The following is a 22,846-nucleotide window of genomic DNA, read 5'->3' as shown; positions in this document are numbered from 1 at the left end:
AGGTATTACCAGCACTTTCTTTTTTTTTTCAATTGAGGCTCAAATAGATAAATGGCATTTCCTCATAGGAGGAGAGCCATGCCCATGACCTGAAGGTCCTGAAACAACAGCCTTCACATTCCTCCAAACTGATCTCTCTCCTTCCTAGCTCTTAGCCCACACTTGGTCTATGAACACAGGTGAATGCAGTCTATGAATCTGTCCTTGCATTGTTTTTGCTATTAATTTTAACTTGAGGTCTTATTTGTTCTACTAGAATGTAAGACCTCTGGTAACAGGGTCCATAAATAAATGCAGATGAAACAGATTTCCCAAACCCAGTCATGTATGTTCTCTGAACATTTTGTGGACTCTGATCTTCATGTGTTTTGTCACCTTGTTCTAACGAGATGTTGGTCTAAATACCAACATAGTTATTCATCAACACCTACCCATATGCACCTAAGCTGGTGGCAGAGAAATACACAGAGAGCAATGTCTTACATTAAAAAGCACTTTTTGAGCTGGGTGCAGTGGCTCGTGCCTGTAATCCCAGCACTTCAGGAGGCCAAGGTGGGCAGATTGCCTGAGGTCAGGAGTTCGAGACCAGTCTAGCCAACATGGTGAAACCCCGTCTCTACTAAAAATACAAAAAACTTAGCCGGGCATGGTGGCGTGAACCTGTAATCCCAGCTACTCGGGAGGCTGAGGCAGGGGAATTGCTTGAACCAGGGAGGTGGAGGTTGTAGTGAGCCGAGATCACCCCACTGCGTGATCCAGTCTACGTGACAGAGTGAGACTCCATCTCAAAGGAAAAGAAAAAGAAAAAAACAAAAAAAAAGCACTGTTTCCAAAATACTTCTAATATTTCTTGCGATAGGCTCTGACATCCTCTGAGATTGCCAAGGCAAGTATTCTATGAATGACACAGCGAAGGCCTGAGAGGCTAAGCATGTTCACAAGACCACCCTGCATGGTCATGGTAGAGACAGGAAAGCACGAACGAAGATCTGGAGGCCAATCCCAATGCCTGATCTAATTCTCATAAAGGTTCCTCCAAAGAAATCAAATGCATGGGATCAGAGAATGCACAGCAGTTGGCCACTCACCCTCAGGGTGTGGTGTTCCTGGGTGAGATAAGTGGTCACTTGGGAGTGCAGAGTGACTGTGTCCAGGAACTGGGTCCACAGGGCCATCATGTGGGACGTGAGCCAGGCCAGATCCTTGCTTATCTGCTCAGCGATCTTCTCTGGATTGTTCAACATCTGGAGAGGCAAAACAGGTGGTAGTCAAGGCTCCTGACTCCATGAAGTCAGGGGCAGTCTTCTTCTGAAGTCTTTACTGACTTTTCTGTTTTCAATAAATCACTCTCCTTTCTCTGTACCTCTGTAGTATTATATTACACCTCATAGTACTACAGGATCATGTTATCACTTTTGATCTGGAAGCTAAAACAGCAATGGCAACAATAAATTATTGAGGTAGTTCCGGTCTACAGAAAAACATCCAAAGCCCTTAGTCTGGCAGGCAAGATTGCCCACTACCTAGTCCCAGTATATCTTTTCCATTTCATTTTGATTTCATGTATGTTCTGAGTACAGCTTACTCTTAGATTTCTATAAACATCTTGCAACTTTAATATTTTCTGCCTCTCTTCGTTTATCCTGGATATCCCCTTTCAACTTTTCTATCAAATCTTCTAATCCCATCACCACAAAGCTCAATTCACCCTACTTTTTAATGCCCAGAGCCAACAACACTTGCTTTATGACATCTTCACAATTGCCATCAGCTGGAAAGCTTTTACTCATCTTCTCCCCAAACTCCTCAAGGTACCCCAGATCCATATACTGAACTCTACTCTGTATCCCATCAAATTTTGGATGCAGTACTTCACAGCAGTTATAACTTCCGATTGTCACTATCTCCTATGTGGAACGTTGAACACTCGGCATTTGATGGTGCTCCCCATCTAATGCAGAGGATACCAGCTACCCTTTGGTAGAGTTACTGTGGCCATCCAATTACAGAAAGTGAAATGAGAGTCAGTAAAAGAATGCCCACCCTCACACAGAGCAGGGATTCAATGGAAGGGATTTATGACTATGAAGCCACATCACCATGTCACCTTCACATAGTAAGTGTTAAAAACACCTCCTGAGAGAAGAGAGCATCTCTATAAGCTCACAGCAGCTGAGGACTGGGGCGATTCATGCACGGTCAATGCTCCATAGCTTTTCTCCACCATCCTCCTCACATTACTCCACATTTGTTTTCGTTTTTCTTTTAGTGGCAGGGTCTCGCTCTGTCACCCAGGCTGGAGTGCAGTGGTGTGATCATGGCTCACTGCAGCCTCGAATTCCTGGGCTCTGGCAATCCTCCCATCTCAGCCTTTGGCTGGGACCACAGGTGCATGCCACTGCACCCGGACAACTTTTTGTAGAGATGGGGTCTCGCTATGCTGCCCAGGCTGGTCTTGAACTCCTGGGCTCAAGTGATCCACCTGCCTCAGAGTGTTGGGATTACAGGCATGAGCCATCACACCTGGCTTCACTCCACATATCTTATGGGGGATTCCTGGTTACATTAACTAAAACTTAGAGGAGTCAGACTAGAAAGGGCCTAGAGGCTTTGGGAGAAGACCCTTTGGACAGAAACTCTTTAGATAGCTGCAGTTTAGAACCAGGAGAACCACGTTTTGGGGGAGTAACTTGAATTCTGGAGAGGTGAGAAGAGAGGTCACACCTCTGAGGATGGCAGGGAGCCAGTTGCCAAGGCCTGTCACTGACCTCTAAGCCTCATCACTTATTCAAGCCTTTAATCCCAGGCACATGTTTGGAATAAGAGAGAACTCAGAGATGAACAAGAGAGGATCTCTGTCTGCAGGGAGCCTTGTTCAGCGGTGGAAACAGGAACGTGAGTTAACAATTAGAAGTGCCGCGGAGCTCTCTACCATGCACAACAGACCAGGGACACACAGCCACGGCCACCTCCAATCCCATTTCTTTCCCTTCGGTGCCCTGTGCCTCAGTTTCCCCATCTGTAAAGTGAGTATGTAAAGCAAATTACTGCTTTTGGATGTAACAACATGTGAGGAGATCTAAGTCTAATGCCTAGTTCGAAATGCTGGAAGTTTCTTCAGCTGTTTTTAGACTGAAGACTGGTGCTAGATGGAGACCGACTGGGTAAAGTGAGGCATCCAAGAGTATGAAAAAGAGGGAAGGAGGAGTTTGGCACACAGTAAGCTTCTCTAAATGTTGCATATTTCTGCTTTATCATGGATGACTTGCTTCCAGATATGGAACATCATTCAGCCACAGCATCATCTCTGAGCTACTTCTTCCAAAAGGTAAGATAAGTCTGTGATGATGACACAAGCTACGAAACCCCAAAATGAGGGAATGGCCTGCATTTTCTTCTGATGGAAGCTTTATTTCCAGCACTGGCTCTGGGGCAGGCAGCGGTCAAACAGGGAATGGCCACTCTTGGCCCATTCCCATACATCATGGTCAAAAGTGTTAAGTAAAAATTAGGGCCGGGCACGGTGGCTCACACCTGTAATCCCAGCACTTTGGGAGGCTGAGGCGGACAGATCATGAGGCCAAGAGATCGAGACCATCCTGGCCGACATGGTGAAACCCTGTCTCTACTAAAAATACAAAAAAATTAGCCAGGGGTGGTGGCAGGCACCTATAGTCACAGCTAATCTGGAGACTGAGGCAGGAGAATTGCTTGAACCTGGGACGCGGAGGTTGTGTGAGCCGAGATCGTGCCACTATACTCCAGCCTGACGACAGAGTGACTCTGTCTCAAAAAAATAAAGAAGAAAAGAAAAGTAAAAGTTGAATGGTGAATATGGCGGGCAGGGTCAGTCATTACAAAACCTCCTAGCTAGACAGTGAGGCTTTTGGATGAACCGTAAGTGACTTCTGTACCGATTATTGAACCAGTGCCTCTCATAATAAGACCCAACCTTCTGCAGCAGCATGTGGCACGACTGCCCCTGAAAACGTCCCCCACCTCACCTCTGCCCACCTCCCGTCCTAGCCCAGTGCGCTCCCGTTCCCAGCCACACTAACCTGCTGGCAGTGGGCTGCACACACACTAGGCCCTTGTTCAGGCTGCTGGTCTCCCTGCCCACCTTCCCCCGTCACCTTCCAGTTCCTTTCTTCTTCTCTTCATCACTTTGGCCTTGTCTGTCCTCTACCAGGTAACCATTTCAGAAACCAATTTTGTGACTCTTTTTTTTTTTTTTTTTTTTCCTAAATAATGTCAACATTTATTTTAAATTCAGAGAGTCCACACACAGTCCATATTGCTTCTGACGACTCTTCTGAACCTTCTCCAATGCTCCGCGTGTAAGTCTAAGATCCTTCTTGACGTCGACTTGACCCGCACAGGCACCTCTCATAGCACCTCCACCCACAAGTTGCTGGCTTCACTTCCTACGTCCCTGTTTGCCATTTGCCTGCATTTTGAGCTTTAGCCTTCTGAGTATTCCCAGCCTCTAGCACAACAGCTGACAGAGAATGGGGGTCGGTGACTCTTTACAAAATGAATAGGTGGCTCGGTGTCCGTGGGAGGTGTCCCAGGCCTCCGGAACTCAGACTGCCTCTCCCAGGCTCCTTGTGCCCTCACTCACAGCACCACCACCACACCACCACCACCACACCACACCACCACACCACCACACCACCACACCACCACCACACCACCACCACCACACCGCCACCACACCGCCACCACACCACCACCACACCGCCACCACACCACCACACCACCACACCACCACACCCACCACACCACCACCACACCACCACCACACCACCACCACACCACCACCACACACACCACCACCACCACCACACCACCACCACACCGCCACACCGCCACACCGCCACACCGCCACACCCACCACCACCCACCACCACCACCACCCACCACCACCACCACACCACCACACCACACCACCACCACCACCACCACACCACCACCACCACCACCACCCACCACACCACCACACACACCACCACCACCACCCCACCACCACCACCACACCACCACCACCACACACCACCACCACACCACCACCACCACCACCACCACCCCCACCACCACCACCACCACCACCACCACCACACACACACCCCACCACCACACCACCACACACACCACCACCACACACCACCACCCACCACCACACACACACACCACACCACCACACACACCACCACCACCACCACCACCACACACCACACCCAACACACACCACACCACCACCACACCACCACACACCACACCACCACACCACCACACCACCACCACCACCACCACCACCACCCCACACCACACACCACACCACCACCACCACCCCCACCGCCACCACACACCCACACACCACACCACCACCACACACACCCACCACACCACCACCACCACCACCACACCACCACCACACCGCCACCACACCACACACCACCACCCACCACACCACCACCACCCCACCACACCACCACCACACCCCCACCACACCACCACCCCACCACCCGCCACCACACCGCCACCACACACCCCACCACCCCCACCACACCACCACACCCACCACACACACCACCACACCCCACCACCCACCACACCACCACCACCCACCACACACACCACACCACCACCCACCACCACACACACCACCACACACCACCACACCACCACACCACCACACCACCACCACACCACCACACCACCACCACCCACCACCACCACCACCACACACACCCCCACCACCACCACCCCACACCACCACACCGCCACACCGCCACACCCCCACCACACCACCACACCACCACCCACCACCACCACACACCACCACCACCACACCACACACCACCACCACCACCCCCACCCACCACCACCACACCACCCACCACCACCCACACACCACCACACCACCACCACCACCACCACCACAACACCACCCACCACACACACCACCACCACCACCACCACCACCACCACCACACCACCACCACACCACCACCACACCACCACCACCACACCCCACCACACCACCACACCACCCACCACCACACCACCACCACACACCACCACCACCACACCCCACCACACCACCCCACCACCACCCCACCCACACCGCCACACACCACCACCCACACCGCCACCCCACCACCACACCCCACCACCACACACCCACCACCCACACCACACACACCCACCACACCACCACCACCCCACCCACCACACCACCACCACCACACCACCCACCACACACCACACACACCACCACACACCACCACCACACCCCACCACCACACCACCACACCACCACACCCACACACCACACCACCACACACACCACCACACCACCACCACCACACCCCACCACACACACCCACACACACACCACACCACACCCACACCACCACCACCACCCCACCACCACCACACCGCCCACCACCACCCACCACCACACCACCACCACCACCACCACCACACCCACCACCACCACCACCACCACCCCACCACCACCACCACACCACCACACCACACACCACCACCACCACCACACCACACCACCACACCCCACACACACCACCACACCACCACCACACCACCACACCGCCACACCGCCACCACACCACCACACCACCACACCACCACCACACCACCACACCACACCACCACCACACCACCACCACCACCACCACCACACCACCACACCACCCACCACCACCACCACCACACCACCACACCACCACCACACACCCCACCACACCACCACCACCACCACCCCACCACACCACCACACACACCACCACCACACCCACCACCACACCACCACACCACACACCACACACCACCACCACACCACCACACCACCACCACCCACCCCACCACCACCCACCACACCACCACACCACCACCACCACCACACACACCACACCACCACCACCACCACACCACCACCACACACACCACCACCACACACCACACCACCACCCACCACCACCCCACCCCCACCACCACACCACCACCACCACACCACCACCACCACCACACCACACCACCACCACCACACCACCACCACCACCACCCACCACCACACCACCACCACACCACCACCACCACCACCACCACACCACACCACACCACCACCACACCACCACCACACCACCACACCACCACCCCCACCACACACCCCACCACCACCACCACACACCACCACACCCCACCACCACCACCACACACACCACCACCACCACCCACCACCACACACCACCACCCGCCACCACCACCCACCACACCCACCACCACCGCCACCACACCACCACCACACCACCACCACCACCACCACCACCACCACCCACCCACCACCACCACCACCACACCACCACCCACACCACCACACCACCACCACCACCACCACCACACCACCACACCACCACCACCACCACACCACCACCACCCACCACCACCACACCACACACACCACCACACCACACCACCACCCACACCACCACACCACACACCACCACCACCACACCACCACCCACCACACCACACCACCACCACCACCACCACCACCACCACCACCACCACCACCACCACCACCACCACCACCACACCACCACCACCACCACACACACCACCACCACACCCACCACCACCACACCACCACCACCACCACCACACCACCACACCACCACCACCACCACCACCACCACACCACCACACACCACCACCACCACCACCACCACCACCACACACCACCACACCACCACCACCCACACACACACCACACCACACACACACACACCACCACCACCACCACACACCACCACACCACCACCACCACCACCACCACCACCACCACCCACCACACCACCACCACCACCACCACCACCACCACCACACCACCACCACCACCACACCACCACCACCACCACACCACCACCACACCACCACACCACCACCACACCACCACACCACCACCACCACACCACCACCACACCACCACCACCACACCACACCACCACACCACCACACACCACACACCACACCACCACCACCACCACCACCACCACCCACACACCACACCACCACCACCACCACCACCACCACCACACCACCACACCACCACCACCACACCACACCACCACACCACCACACCACCACACCACCACCACACCACCACACCACCACCACACCACCACCACACCACCACCACAGTGGCACCGGCAAACACAGCATGAAGCCTGAGCTCTGCCACCAGAGTGGAAAAGAGAAAAAAGAAAAGCTATTCATTAAATGTGTCTTTGGGAGGATTATGTTTCCTCAAGTTGATTATAGAAATGGCTTTAGATAAGGTTAAAGAAGCTTCTAATTAAGCCACAAGAGGACTTTTCTTCTCCACAGATGCCCGAGCCTGTGCAGTCACAGATGGCGGGCTTGGAAGGGTTTGTTCCAGAGACCGAGGATGCCCTTTACACTAACAAGGAGGCAGCTGCAGCCCTCCCTGAAAAAAGGCCGTGCCATCCACGTCTGCCACACGTTCACCCTCATCACCTGGGCACTAACCAAGCACCTTTGTTCACCTCCTCACTCCCTTGCTCTGCCAACTGAGTGCCAGTTCTGTCCCAGGGGCATGCCAAGCTCTGGGGAGCCCAACATAAATGCATACAGTCCAGGGACAAGCGTATGATCATGTTATAGTTATTTAATTAGATAATTATAATATACCTGTAAAGTACTGTGCAAGAGATATATACTGAGTACTGTAGAAGAGTCATGGAAGGCTTCCTGGAGGAGGTGATACTTACATTGCATCTTCAAGGTGAATAGACAATAAGTCAAGAGAAGCCTGCTTCACATTCCATGAACAAACTGTGCTCTCTCGTTGGTCCTCAGTTATGGTTACCCATCAGAATCACTAGGAGGCTATAAGTCCACAAATATCTGGGTCCGTCTCAGATTCTCTGAGGGTGTGGCCCAAACATTAAACCTTTGTAAAATTTTCACAGGTGATTGTAATGGGCAGCCAGGGTTGCAAACCCCTTCTTGGTCACAACCCCTGCCTTCGTGCATGTCCTCATCTTTATCCAGAATCCCTCCCCAACACCTTGTGTGCATAGACACTCAGGCATACACACACCTGCGGTGTCCACTCCTGTTTTAGATCTCAGTTCAGTGCTATCCATCCAGGCGCCCTCTCCTACATATACAAGACGGGGGGTCTAAGAATAACAATGGCAACACTGACAATTGCAAGTTACAAGGCACTGTGCACCAAGAGCTTTACAGAAATTTTAATCTACTTAATCACTTAATCCTTATAGTAATCCTACCCATAAATCTAATATTATCACTCTTAATTTATGGATGGAGTAACTAAGGCACTCGAAGGTTGAGCAACATGCCCAAGACTACAGATAGTAAGTGGGAGGCAATGTCTGGACCCAGGAAGTCCAGCTCCAAAGCTCTGTTTAGTTGTCATGCAATGCAGCCTCTCATTAACCCCTCTACATGCTGTGTAGACCTGCATGCTGGCTCCTGTCCCACTGGCTGTATTACAACAGCATGCTCACATGTCTGCTCAACTCACTTCGATATGTATTTGCAGACGACAGGAGGAATCTCCTGCAAACTTCGCATGCATGAAACTCCTTAAACTCACAGGATATACCTGGAAACTTCTGGCATGGGATTCACTTAATACCCCCTTCATTGGGAATTTATTTTTCCTTCAGATGTTCAAGGATTCTCATAACAACAACACAGCAATAGTTCTGCATGTGCCTCCACTTACATGACTTTGGACTAAGGGTGATGTGGATGAAAGAAAATTCAGGTTGTTCCGGGAGACTTTTTATCAATGAAAAATGAAATCCAACATCTTGTTGAGTTCAGTTTGATAATTGCTTCGGGATCTGTTCTCTACCTGGTGCTATTTGGAGACTCCTTTTGCATTTTTGCTTCAGCCAATATTTATCACACTTAGTGTGTTTTCGTAATAGGCTTCAAATATAAATAGAACTCAGTCCCTTCTATGCAGGAGTTCATGGCTTCGTGGAGCAGGAACAAAGTAACACAAATCATTAAACTAAACTGAGCCATGGCTGGGATGGAGCACGGCATCATGAAACACAGGAGCTCACCAGGAGCTCTCAGATCCCAGGATCTCAGATGGTCTCCCGAGAAGGCAGCCTTTGGTTTGGGCTTTGCAGGCCGATGGGGATTGTGTCAGGAATAAAAACAAGGTGAGATGGGATAGTCCAGGCAGAGGCCGTAGCTGGCAGAAAGACACTGGGGTAAGGACCCTAGTTTTGCCCCTTGAAGGTCTGAAATACGAGGTGTGCAGGAGGGCTGGGGCACCTCAGGGACAGATGAGAGGAGTATCACATGCCCATGGCTTTGACTTCCATCCTAAGCAATCAGGCCTTCACCCTGCAGGTGAACAGAAACTACCAGGAGCTTTTAACCAGGACAGCGAGAGTTGTCCCTACGTTGGTTTCCGTGCTTCCTGCAGCACACTCTGTATGGGAGGCTGTGCGAAGCAAAAGATGGGTCAGACAAGGTCTCCACCATACGGTGCCTTGTGGTTACAGAAGAAGGCCCTGTGAAGGGTGATCCTGACATGTGGTGAGGTCTCACTGGGCCCAGAGGCTTTCCCATTCCATGGCACGGGCCATAGGAAGCCAGGCTGGGTATTGCTGCCAAGGCCCCTGGAACCTCCAGAGAGATGCACTGTGTGTACGGCTGCAGAAAAGGCCGGGCAGAGAAGAGTTGAACCCTGTGCCCAGCTTCATGGTATGGCAGAGGGGGACCAGGAGACGGCTATGTGCCTGCCGGATGTCCACCTAAAGGGCGACCCCCAGTGAAGTTTTAGAGTTCAGACACTCACTATTCAAACCATGGTACACGATATCCCAGCTGCACCATCATCTCCAGGGAACTAGTTGGAATTGCAGAATCTCTTGCCCCACCTCAGCTCAAAAGAATCAGAAAGCACATTTTAACAAGATCCCCAGGTAATTCATGTGCACATTAAAGTGTGAGAAGTCCTAAAATCGGAGAGAGAAATTGTTTTTTCTCAAACCAGCTGCCTCCAGCTGAGCTTAGTGTTCCCGGCTGCCCTGGGCAGGCTCTCGATAAGCTCAGGGTCGCCCTCTAGAGTTAGTACTGTGAAGTCACAGCACCAGGCATTCCCTGACCTGCGGGACAGGGAGTGGTAACGGTGACCACAGCGGACAGCCAGTCCCCAAAGCTTTAGTGTCCCCACTAGGAATCAGGTCTAATAAAACCTACATCACAGCATCAAATGAGGACCCACTGAGCACACGTGTAACATACTAATCAATGGGACCAGTGCAGACTAGGTGCTCAGTTTCAAGGAAAAGCTTTCTTTCACTCATTGTTGGAAGGTAGATGGTGTGCCAGAGGGCCTCTTATGCTCTTTACACCCTTGAATTTGAGGTCAGCTCCTTCACAGCAGAACCTTGAGAAGTCACTGGGCCTCACGGGACCTGAGTATCCTCTAGAATCCCTGACTTCAAAAAGATGTTAAATGAAACAATGCATTTAAAAACCCTCTGACAAGAGGATTGGTCAAAGCAAACAAACAAATGAAAGAAACAAACCCCAAATACACAATCTCTGCCACTCCCCAAAAACAACAAAACAGGCTGCCCACAGTCAGAAGCTGCTCACTGATGCTTTGTAACTGTACTTATCATTAATGGTTCCTGCTAGGAGGGTACAGCTCTGGGAAAGAGTACATGACAATTTGGGATCTCCCAGAAGTTTACTGGGGGGCAACCAGGGAATTCTCTTGTGTTATAGAAAACCCTACATTGCTGTGTTATAAAAAATTAAACCACAACAGCAACACTGCTCTCCAGTTGATACTCAGCATGTGTTAAACTTGTTTGTACCAAAGCACATGTCTGAGTTTCATTAGTACCTGCAGGTCCTCTGCGGGGAGCACACCCCACCTCTGCGGGGAGCACACCCCACTTCCTCATCAGGCTTCACAGCAGGGGTCCTCAGTAACTGCTCCAACTCCCTGCATCCTGCATCCTCTCCAGCCTGCCCTGCATCCTCACCTGAGCTCCACCTAGGTGGGCCCCAAGTGCCCATGCTACTTCAGGCTGGTGGGCCCTTACCCTGGGCTTTGCATGGCTATTCCCTCTGCCCTGAGGGTCCTTCCCTGACTGGTGTCTGACACCCTCCCACTCTTTCAGGGCAACGTCCCAGGCTCCATCCCTACCTCCCCAGGCAAGATAAGGTGCCCGGACCTCCTTGCTCCCGCAGCCCCTCACCTCTCGCTCCCTGGTTGCAGTACTGACCACATCAGCAGTGTCCACCTTATCTGTGAACACTATCTCTCATTGAGCTGCAAGCGAGTCCTGGCTGTTGTCTTCCACCTTTGTATACCCAGTGAATAATCGAGTGGTCAGCACACAGTAGATGCTAAGTAAACGTTTATAAGAATCGCATGGAGTAAAGAGTCATCCACATCACTCCACTACTGCAGAACTCTGTGTCTTCAAATTGCTTTAAATCACCCAAAACACTTTCCAGCCTTCCCAACCCCACCACTGGCAGGAATGGGGAGACCAGGAGGTGGCGATGTTCTACCTCTAAACAGTGCTGCTGACTCAGCTTGCTCTGCAGGGATTTTTGGGAAGCCGGTGCTGTTTCTTCCACTCTAACAGCCAGGCCAGATCTTTAGCAAATCAAGGAGTAGGCAGAAACACACACCCATTCACCCTTTCCACCCTCTTCATGCAGCCACATCCCTGCAGCGGTTGGCTAATTTAGTTGCTTTGTATAAAATAAAGCCTGTGGCAACACAGTCACTCAAAACCAAGAGCTGGTAGCCCTGCAGCTTGGGGCACCGCCCTAGAAAAGGAAGGCAACTAGTTGACCTGTCATAAAATATACTTGATCAAGTCACTGGCAGCCTGCATCCTAACCTCTGAATCTCCCACCAGAACCACTGTGGGAAACAGACAAGATAGCATTGCAATGGAATGCAGGTGGCCTTGCATTCAGGCCCTGGGTCCATCCCTTAGTGATTTGTGGACTTTAAGGAAGCCACTTTTCTGTGTGTCCACTTAAAGTAAAATGATTGGGGATACTTGAGTACCTCCCTCCTTGTACTCCCAGGGCTGCAGCAAGGATAGAGCCTGGTGAACCACGGTAGGGAGCCAGCATTCCCTAGGCCAGGTATGTTGGTATTGTCATTGTTATAGTGACTGCAATTAACCTTAATCACCATTTCCTGCCTCAAGATTCACTGCCTTTCCTTGTATGGTATTGTGATAGAAGGAAATTAAAATTTCTTATCCCTAAACATATTTCTTTGACATATTTTGAAAAAGCTGCTGCTTGGCCACCAGGCAGAAGTGACCTAACAAAACTGCCTTAAGTGGGGAAAATTCGTATCTGCAGAGAATCTCCATTAATGAAGCCAGGTCCCCTCCCTTTTCCATGCCTTTCCCAAGATCCAGGAGGGATGGAGAGTTCCACACCTTTAAAAGTCTGAAAAGGAACACGTACCACCTATTCTCTGTGAGGGAGACTTCATCTACACAACAAGGCCACCTTGGCTGGCCAAGCCTCTTCTCTCCCTCCCATAACCTGCTTTGCCAGAATCTAAGCCTCCATCTTTCTGTAACTTTAAGGTGGTGTGTAAGTTTCTGTAACTCACTGGGAAATTGGATCTTTAGGGGGCCAAGAGCCTACAGCCCACATAAATACACATACATATATATCTCTCTCCACAGTTTCTGTCACAGAGCTTCTATTAATAAAACCCTTGACATTTCTGAAGCCACAGGAACATCTTTTGTTATTCATAAATTCCTTTTGAACATATGCTAATTGAGCCTGTAATCATGAGGTGACTCTTGACAGACCTTTAGATAGCTTTAGGGTAGAGGCTGTTTGCCAGCAAGACCAATCCATGATTGGAGAGTTGGGAGTTTGAGCCCCACCCCTGACCTCTGGAGAAAGGAGAGGGGCTGGGGACTGAACTAATCAACAATGGCCAATGATTTAATCAATAGTGTCTAATGTCAGGGAACCTCCATAAAAACCTTTAAGGGACGGGTCTTAGAGAGGTTCTAGGTTAGTAACACCTTCACCTGCCAGGAGGATGGTGTACAGGTGGGGACGCCTTCACCTGCCAGGAGGATGGTGTACAGGAGAGGACGCCTTCACCTGCCAGGAGGATGGTGTACAGGTGAGGACGCCTTCACCTGCTAGGAGGAACTCTACAGGCGAGAGGTCCCTGCACTTGGGTTCCTTGCAAACCTCACCCCGTGAAATTCTTCATCTTGCTATGCATCTGCATTCTTTGCAATATTCTTTGTCATAGAACAGGTACAGTAAGAAAAGTGCTTCCTGAGTTCTCTGAGTCATTCAACAAGTTATTAACCTAGAGGAGGGCATCATGGGAACCCCTGATGTAAAGCTGATTGGTCAGAAGTACTACAGGCCCAGGACTCACAACTTGTACCTCAAGTGAGGCCTGTCTTGTGGGGCTGCACCCCTAACCTGTGGGATCTGATGCTGAACCCAGGTAGACAGGATTGGGTTTGAATTGGATCACTAGACATCCAGCTTATGTCAGAGAGCTGGCAAGGTTGTTGGTGTGAGGAAAACCTCCATGCATTTGATGTCAAAGTGTCTGTGGATACAGACAAATCCTAGTAGTTCCTTTCTCTACACAACTTGTCAGACTCCTTCCTCATGGCTCTCTGTGACTTGGGAATGTGTTTCAGCTCCATGGTGCCTGGGGCACACAGGCCTGTTCACTATTAGCCTGGGATCTCTCCGCAGAACCTCAGTCACCCCATGCCCTCTGCCTTCCTGCAGCCCTGCCCACTGTTCACAAGCACAGCCTTGCACTTCATGCCTTGCTGCTTCCAAGTTCCATCTACTGCCTTTGTGCAAACAGAAAAGAGGCTCCGTATTCTCTCCAGACTTGGCTCCAACTTAGCCTCCTCTCTCACGTCCACTGGAGTCAGTCTTGTCCTGGGTAGAATTAGTGACACATCAACCTGGCATCCCTCTACCACATATTGATAGGGACAGAAGACAGGAAAATTCTGGACAGAAGAGGAAAGGTCCTGGCAAGGGCCCCACCCTCAGGCCTGGAACTGTGGCCCAAAGTAAGAACATTCATTTCTATTTTCCTGCTCAAATGTTGCCTTTTCAAAACATCCATGGCCAGCCCTCCCCCCCATCCTGTGCCCATAAAAACCACAGGCTATGCCAACAGAGGAGAAGAGGAGAAGCAGCTGGGTGCCTCCCCAGAGACTACGGTTGCACACTGGAGAGAAGCAGCTTGACTTCAGAAGGATGGCTTGACAGTGTTGCTTCACAGAGGCATCTGGCTGGGGATGGCCAAACTCTGAGGGAAGATTATCTTCCTGCTCCACACCATTTCCAGCTCCCCTTCCCACTGAGAGCCACTTTCATCAGCAATACAAGCCTCCACATTCACCACCCTTCAATTCATTCACCACCCTCAATTCATTCACCATCCTTCAATCACTTCAACCTGAGTTTTCCTGGATGCCAAACAAGAGCTCGCGTACCACAGGTGTGGATGCAAAGGGCTGTCACACTGACTGTCTGCCCTCATTGGCGGAAAGCAGCCACCTCATGCGAAAAAGCGAAAAAGTGTTAACTGAGCTGGGCCGGGCAGGGCGGCTCGCTTCTGTAATCCCAGCACTTTGGGAGGCTGAGGCAGGTGGATCATAAGGTCAGGAAATCAAGACCATCCTGGCTAACACGGTAAAACCCCGTCTGTATTAACAAAAATTAGCCGGGCGTGGTGGTGGGCACCTGTAGTCCCAGCTACTCGGGAGGCTGAGGCAAGAGAATGGCGTGAACCCCGGAGGTGGAGCTTGCAGTGAGCTGAGATCGTACCACTGCTCTTCAGCCTGGGCGACAGAGCAAGACTCCATCTCAAAAAAAAAAAAAAGTGTTAACTGAGCTGTTAACACACTTAAAGCCATCCGCACATGGCAAAGCTAAAAGAGCGCTGACTGTAACACTCCTTCTGGGACTTTGGGGGTCATGAGTACTCCCCTCTAGATGCTGCTGTGAGGCCCACATGGACTTTTGCCCCTGTGAGCATCCCAAAGCACTTGCCCTGGCTCCTGTACCTGCTCACCTCCTGTGAGGGGTTCAGCTCAATGGGTTTGAGTGAGTGGAGTTTGCCCCTGCTGGTGCTGAAGCAGCCAGCTAGCTCCAGTGCCTACCTCCAGTTCCTGCCTACAAAGGGGTCAGGGAAAATGTCCTGCTTCAATACGGTATCTGTATCCATTGTGGAGTCCTCATAAGGTAAGATAACTAAGCAACAACAAGGAAGGGGTCCCAGATGCGGGAGAACAATTTTTTTGAGACATGGCTGATCACGGACAACCTGCTGGCACAACATCCTTTTCCCAAATACCTTGTTCGGCACATGGCCCCAGTAGCACAACCTTATCTGCAAGGAGCCCTTCCAGCATGACCCTTTAAAACTTCCCTCCAGTCTCTGACTCTTTGCAGACAGCCCCTTGTCTGCTCTGCTGCCTGTGATACCCTTGCAACTTATCTTCGTACCTTCGTACTTTAATAATCTGCCTTTCTTTACCTATGACTGTCTTGGTAAATTCTCTTAGCACCTGCAATGCCAGCTCCAGCCAATTACAACCGCGATGGCCACATCCACAACCCTCACCACTATAAATCAAAAATAAAATTCTGAGCCCCCAAACTAACTGAATGGACCCCACCTCTTGGTCAGGGGCATTCAAATGCAAACCTGAAGCACTAGTCAGGCTGTGATAGGAATGGTTGGCTGGGCATGCCTCATTATACCTTTCTCCCTTTGGAATTCAGGCACAGCTGACCAGCAAATTATAATGTTAAAACAGAGGACTTAAGACTGACAAAAGACTACTTGTAGCAAGAAATACCAACACAACAGACAGCAGGCCCTGGAAGAAACTGAAGTATTTTACTCTAAAATATAGTTATTTAACATATTTTGGAATGACCCTGCAAAGCGGCCTCTCTAAGAGAAAATCTACATTGTTAGAGAATCTCCTTCCCTTTATGTTTTTGTTGTTGTTGTTGTTGTTTTTCTGATGTGGGAGAGAATTAACTAAGAGTCTGGCACCTTGTTTTTAAATTATTATTATACTTTTAAGTTCTAGGTACATGTGCACAATGTGTAGGTTTGTTACATATGTATACATGTGCCATGTTGGTGTGCTGCACCCATTAACTCACCATTTACATTAGGTATGTCTCCTAACGCTATCCCCCACCCTCACCCCTCCCCACAATAGGCCCCGTGTGTGATGTTCCCCTTCCTGTGTCCAAGTGATCTCATTGTTTAATTCCCACCGTCTGGCACCTTTTTAAGTCTGATAAGAAACATTTACCATCTATTCTCTCTGAAGTCTGCTATCCAAAGGCCTTCATCTGCATAATAAGAACTTGGTCTCATCAAACCCTTATCTTAACCCAGACTCCCTTGTATTGATTCCAGGTCTTTAGATAACCTCTTTTAACCAATTGCCAATCAGAAAATCTTTGAATCTACCTATGATCTGGAAGCCTCGCCGCCCCCAGCCTTCAGTTGCCCCACCTTTTTGGACCAAACCAATGCAGATCTTACATTTATTGACTGATGTCTTAAGTCTCCCTAAAATGCATAAAACCAAGCTATAGCCTGTCCACCCTGGGCACATGTTCTCAGGATCTTCTGGGGCTGTGTCATGAGCCATGGTCACTCATATTTGGCTCAGAATAAATCTCAAATATTTCATGGAGTTTGACTCTTTTCGTCAACACCAGGCCCATGGAATAGGATGAACAATGACAAGGACAGCAGTGACACTCGTGGCGGCATTTTGCCCCAAGCTCTGTTCTGAGCACTGTGTACCTGTGACCCCACTTCACTCTCCTATGGCCTGCCCGACGCTGGACAGCCAGCTGGCTGATTCAGAACTGTGCCCTGCAGTCTGGGCAGAAGCCTTTACCCACTGCTTTTGGGGTGATGCATGACACAGGACAATGGCACACACAGGTCCATTGGCTCAGTAAATGAACATACTGAGTCCAAGCTCCTTTTGCAGATGGGCCAATAGCCTCAGGGGTGTGACATTAGTGGCTCCAGGGTCAGTCACTTCCTCACCTTTGCTACCGTTCATCCACTCATTCTAGCATTTATTCAGAGCTTCTAGGTGCCAGGAGCCCTTCTAAGCAGTATAAGTTCCAGAGTAAAAAGATCACCTCCCTAGGCTATGTGCTGCATGAGCAATGGGTCACCACTGAGTCCCCATGGCTGAGACCTGAAGAGCACTGGATCTGGGGAGCACTGGGGGTTGGGGAAATGTTTGTGAAATTAAAAACTCTCATGGGCCAAAAGACGGATGGCAGTCGTTCCCAGGAAAACGTTGATCCTTTTTGCCATGAAGACAAAAGGAACCTGGATATTTAACCATATTCCCTGCCAAAGGCATGAGTATCACCAAACTCTACTTTATGACCACAAAAAATGACAAGCCAAAGCTCCCATCATTTGATAAATACTTGCACTAGACCTGATGGTTTCCATTTTCTGCATTTACTGCACAGGGCCAGACCTCGTGGACACCATCTCTATTCCTTGCACCGATGCTGCCTCCTGGGCTTGCATCACACTGGGGAGGGCTCAGCGTCGCAGGGACCAGCAGCCTAACCCTGTTCTGCCAGCATTGTGACTCTGGTCAGTGTGTGAGTCAGCCCTGTTTCTTCGCCCACTGAAAAGAATGTGATGGCTTATCTTATAGAATTATTTTATCAATTGCATGAGAAAATTCACACAATGTAGCCAGGCAACCAGCCAGTGTGCCAGGCTTATTGGCTAAGAGAAAAAGACATCAATGAAACCACCATTGCAAAATTATAACTGAGATGGTGAAAGATACCTGAACTAACCACTTCCTTCTTGATTCTAACCTCTAAGCTGTCCTTGTTCATTCCTGGGCATAGGCCAAACGAACTTTGGGAGGAACTTGGTTTATAGTTTGAAACAAAGATAGCAGCCCTTTCCCAAAACAAACCCCCTTCTTGCCTGGTAAACTAGACTGCCTTTTTTTTTTTTTTTTTTTTTTTTTTGAGACGGAGTCTCGCTCTGTCGCCCAGGCTGGAGTGCAGTGGCCAGATCTCAGCTCACTGCAAGCTCCGCCTCCCAGGTTCCCGCCATTCTCCTGCCTCAGCCTCCCGAGTAGCTGGGACCACAGGCGCCGCCACCTCGCCCGGCTAATTTTTTGTGTTTTTAGTAGAGACGGGGTTTCGCCGTGTTAGCCAGGATGGTCTCGATCTCCTGACCTTGTGATCTGCCCGTCTCGGCCTCCCAAAGTGCTGGGATTACAGGCTTGAGCCACCGCGCCCGGCCACTAGACTGCCTTTGTAAGACTAACAAACAAGCCAAAATCTTAGAAATTATGGTTTAGGAGTCATGCAGCTGGAGGCTACAAGATTCTGACCCTCCTCAAATTGCTTCTATGGAATAATATCACTATTGTAAAACCTAAGATATTTTGCAGACCCTGCACTTGATGGATCAGTTGGCATCACCCAGACTGATAAACTTGCTCATCTGGTCTCGTGGTCCCCACCCAGGAACTAACTCAGTGCAAGAGGACAGTTGGACTCATCCCCAACCCAACCAATCAGCACTCCTGACTCACTGGCCCCTACTCAGCAAATTATTCTTAAAAACTCAGATCCCCAAATGCCTGGGGAGACTGATTTGAGTAATAACAAAACTCAGGTCTTCTGTATAGCTGGCTCTGTGTGAATTACTCTTTCTCTATTGCTATTCCCCTGTCTTGATAACGGAGCTCTGTCTAGGCGGTGGTAAAGTGAACCCATTGGGTGGTTGCATCAGTGAAAACAGATTGATTTTTATCCCCATATTACGGATAAGAACATCAAGGTTCATGAAGATTAAGCAACTTGCCTAAAGTCACAAGTGAGTAGGTAGAGAATTCAAAGCCATGTCCCCCTGGCTCTGATGTGCATAATCTTTGCAATACAGGATTCCCCACCACTACCACCCACTAGCCACCACGCACCATCATGTGACGTATAAGGAGAAAGCAGGCAGTGGTCCCTGCCTGCTCTCACAACCGCAGTGCAGCAGCAAGCCCTGTCCGGTGACCTAGCTGGGACTCTGGAGGCAGAAGGCCTGCTGCGTGTGAGCACCAATTCCTCCCACCACTTACCAGGCGACTTTGGACAAGTGCTTTGGTAATGGTGAAATCTCAGGGGCTATAGAAAGATTAAAGGGGATTTTATTGACAAGCACTTAGGACTGTGCCAGGCTGAGAATCCCTGCTGATTAAATATAAGTCGGTGATGCTGGTGCTATGGTGATCCCGGACTAGGGAAGAGAAGCTCCTGGAAACCTGAACATAACAGGCACAGAGACCAACACAGAGAACCTGCAGGCCACACCCAGAAGGAAAGAGAGTGGGCGTATTGACAAATAGTCAAATAGTCACGAATCAGCTCTTCAGCCTGATCTCATGATGGGAAATGGAAAAGCTGAATTGGAGAGCTGCCTGTTCCTGTATTCCTTGTTTCAATTGCTAAAACTAAATTTCTGATAATTTACAGAGTAAAGCAGTTTCCCCTTGGGATGCTGAGTTGCACCTCCACAGGTACGTGGCTCTGGCCAGGCCCTCAGGGGATGGAGCCTGAGGCAGCCCGAGCCAGCCCTGGAAGGAGAGGCCATCTCACCAGAGAAGAGCAGACCCCTTAGGAGGGTCCTTGCTTGAGCTCTCTAGTGGTCCTCTCGGAACAAACCTACTATGTAGATGAGGAATCCCAGGCCCCAAAGGGTGAGCTCATTGTCTCAGGTCCCACAGCTGCTCCAAGGAGAAGCTCAGAGCCTGGATTTAAACCCAGGCCAGCATGGCTTTGAAGCTTCTGGTCCCTGCCTAACACAGTGGGTGCATTGAAGCTCACTCGGGGAAGGATGAGAGCTGTAGCCATCTGGAGCCCAGGGCCTCCTGTCTACCCAGCTGCCCACTCAGACACACATCATCAATACTGCATCAGAGTCGGAGCATATGAGCCCCCAAGTGTGGACATTAGGTCTTTGACTCATCTCAGTGGCTCTTACACACTCTCCAAATGGACTCCTGTGTTGCCTTCCTACAGTCTGCTGACGCTGCATTTAGGATAATCAGTGCTTGGCATGTGTTTCCCTGTTATTGCTACAAGCCAAGCCCCACCCCTTCTCCCAGGCTGCCGTCCAATGGCCCCTCCCCGAAGACCCTTCAGCTCTAAGCTCCCAACACCCTCTTCGGTCTCTGCCTCCGCATTCCGCCCTCTCCAGGGATCTCCTCTGCATCCACTGTGAGAATGGATTTTACGAACTTTCTAACATGCTCTAAAGCAGGGGTTCTCAACCCTGGCTGCACATAATATTCATCTGGGGAGCTTTGAATAAAAACACAGTATCGAACTCCAATCCCAGATCTTCTGTTTCAGCCAGTTTGGGCATCCAGGCTCAGGCAAAGATGCATCGTTAAAGTTCCAAGGATGATTCTAATGTACAGCCAGGGTTGAAAAACACTGGTTTAACAGACAGAGATGTCGGTTTGGGGATGAGAGTTTGAGTCCTGCTTCTAGTACTAATTAGCTGTGTTAGTCACCCTGGTATAGACTTCTTTCCAACCTTAACCTTAATTTGCCTGTTCGTCATATAGAAATGAGTACTCACCCAGATATCCAACACAAGGGGGATGTAAAAGTGTTCCAGAGACAGTAAATAGCAGCAGCATGCATTTGTCAAATATTTATTCAGCCTTTACTCTTAATGCACGCTTGATGAGGTTTTTTTTGGCAAATGCACGTGACTGTTTTCATTGTCATCACTGTTTTCATGTCATCTAGCATCCCTGCCATGTCTGAGGCCATCTGTGCACAGGTACAAGATTCTGTCATCCACAGTGAGAAGCACTGAGTTACTAGTCAACAAATGTTTGTTCAATGGATGGGTAATGGACAAATACATATGTGTAGTCTAAGCTTCAGGGAAACAAAAATCTGTGAACATGTTTAGTTTTTCCAAAATATCTAACAAGGCACATACTTATAGAACACAGTGATGTAGGGTAACAGAATGTAAGAATATTTCTCCAGCTTGGTATCTAGAGTGAAGTCACAAGTGGTGTCTTTTCACTTCTGTTTTATATAGCAAGCGAGCAACTGCATTTGTCTTGCAAAACTACTGCCATTCATTCAGACCCCAGCGCCAGCTCTCCAATTACCTGCAGCTCTGAGCACAGCTGAGAAAGTGTTTCTTCAACAGCAAGGGCCTCTAGAAAGAAAAAATAAACCGTAAGATTCAATGAACACATAGTGAAACACAGCAGTTGCTATTAAATGAAAAAGCAAAAGTTTCACATTGGCATTAAAGTCACAGAGACCAACACATTGCTGAGGACCTTCTGCCTATTCTAACTGCCTAATGGAATTGTGCTTATCAGGAGAATAAACCTGATTGGAGCCATGAACTGAGTACTAGATAAAAGCCAATATCAACCCATGCACACCGTTATGAGAAGCAGCACGTCCCAAATTCATACAACACTTGTGTGGCCCGGAGAGATTCCATGTTTATTTCTATTTTTGCAGGTACACACACACACACACACACACACACACACACACAGAGAGAGAGAGAGAGAGATCTGTGCATCATATATGGAACATGGATTTGAATCTCTATCTTAAAGATAAAATATCAGAAACCCTGAGAACCTCCTGCTCAACCCTACCGGCTCTG

The 22,846-nt window shown here is 50.2% G+C and overlaps 1 protein-coding gene across 8 annotated transcripts in view; it reads right to left on the bottom strand.

Annotated features, from left to right (window-relative positions):
- The window catches only part of FAM135B (family with sequence similarity 135 member B), a 360,700-nt gene that overhangs the window by 45,607 nt on the left and 292,247 nt on the right, over positions 1–22,846 (bottom strand). For all 8 annotated transcript variants that reach the window (XM_050802604.1, XM_050802605.1, XM_050802603.1 and 5 more), the window contains 2 exons: positions 22,329–22,378; positions 1,089–1,244 (listed from right to left, as the gene is read on the bottom strand). In XM_050802604.1, coding sequence (XP_050658561.1) covers positions 1,089–1,244; positions 22,329–22,378 — 206 coding nt within the window. The remainder of the gene's footprint in view (positions 1–1,088; positions 1,245–22,328; positions 22,379–22,846) is intronic.

This window comes from Macaca thibetana, chromosome 8, assembly GCF_024542745.1.
Source record: "Macaca thibetana thibetana isolate TM-01 chromosome 8, ASM2454274v1, whole genome shotgun sequence".
Lineage (NCBI taxonomy): Eukaryota > Metazoa > Chordata > Mammalia > Primates > Cercopithecidae > Macaca > Macaca thibetana.
This window is presented reverse-complemented; position numbering and strand designations above follow the sequence as displayed.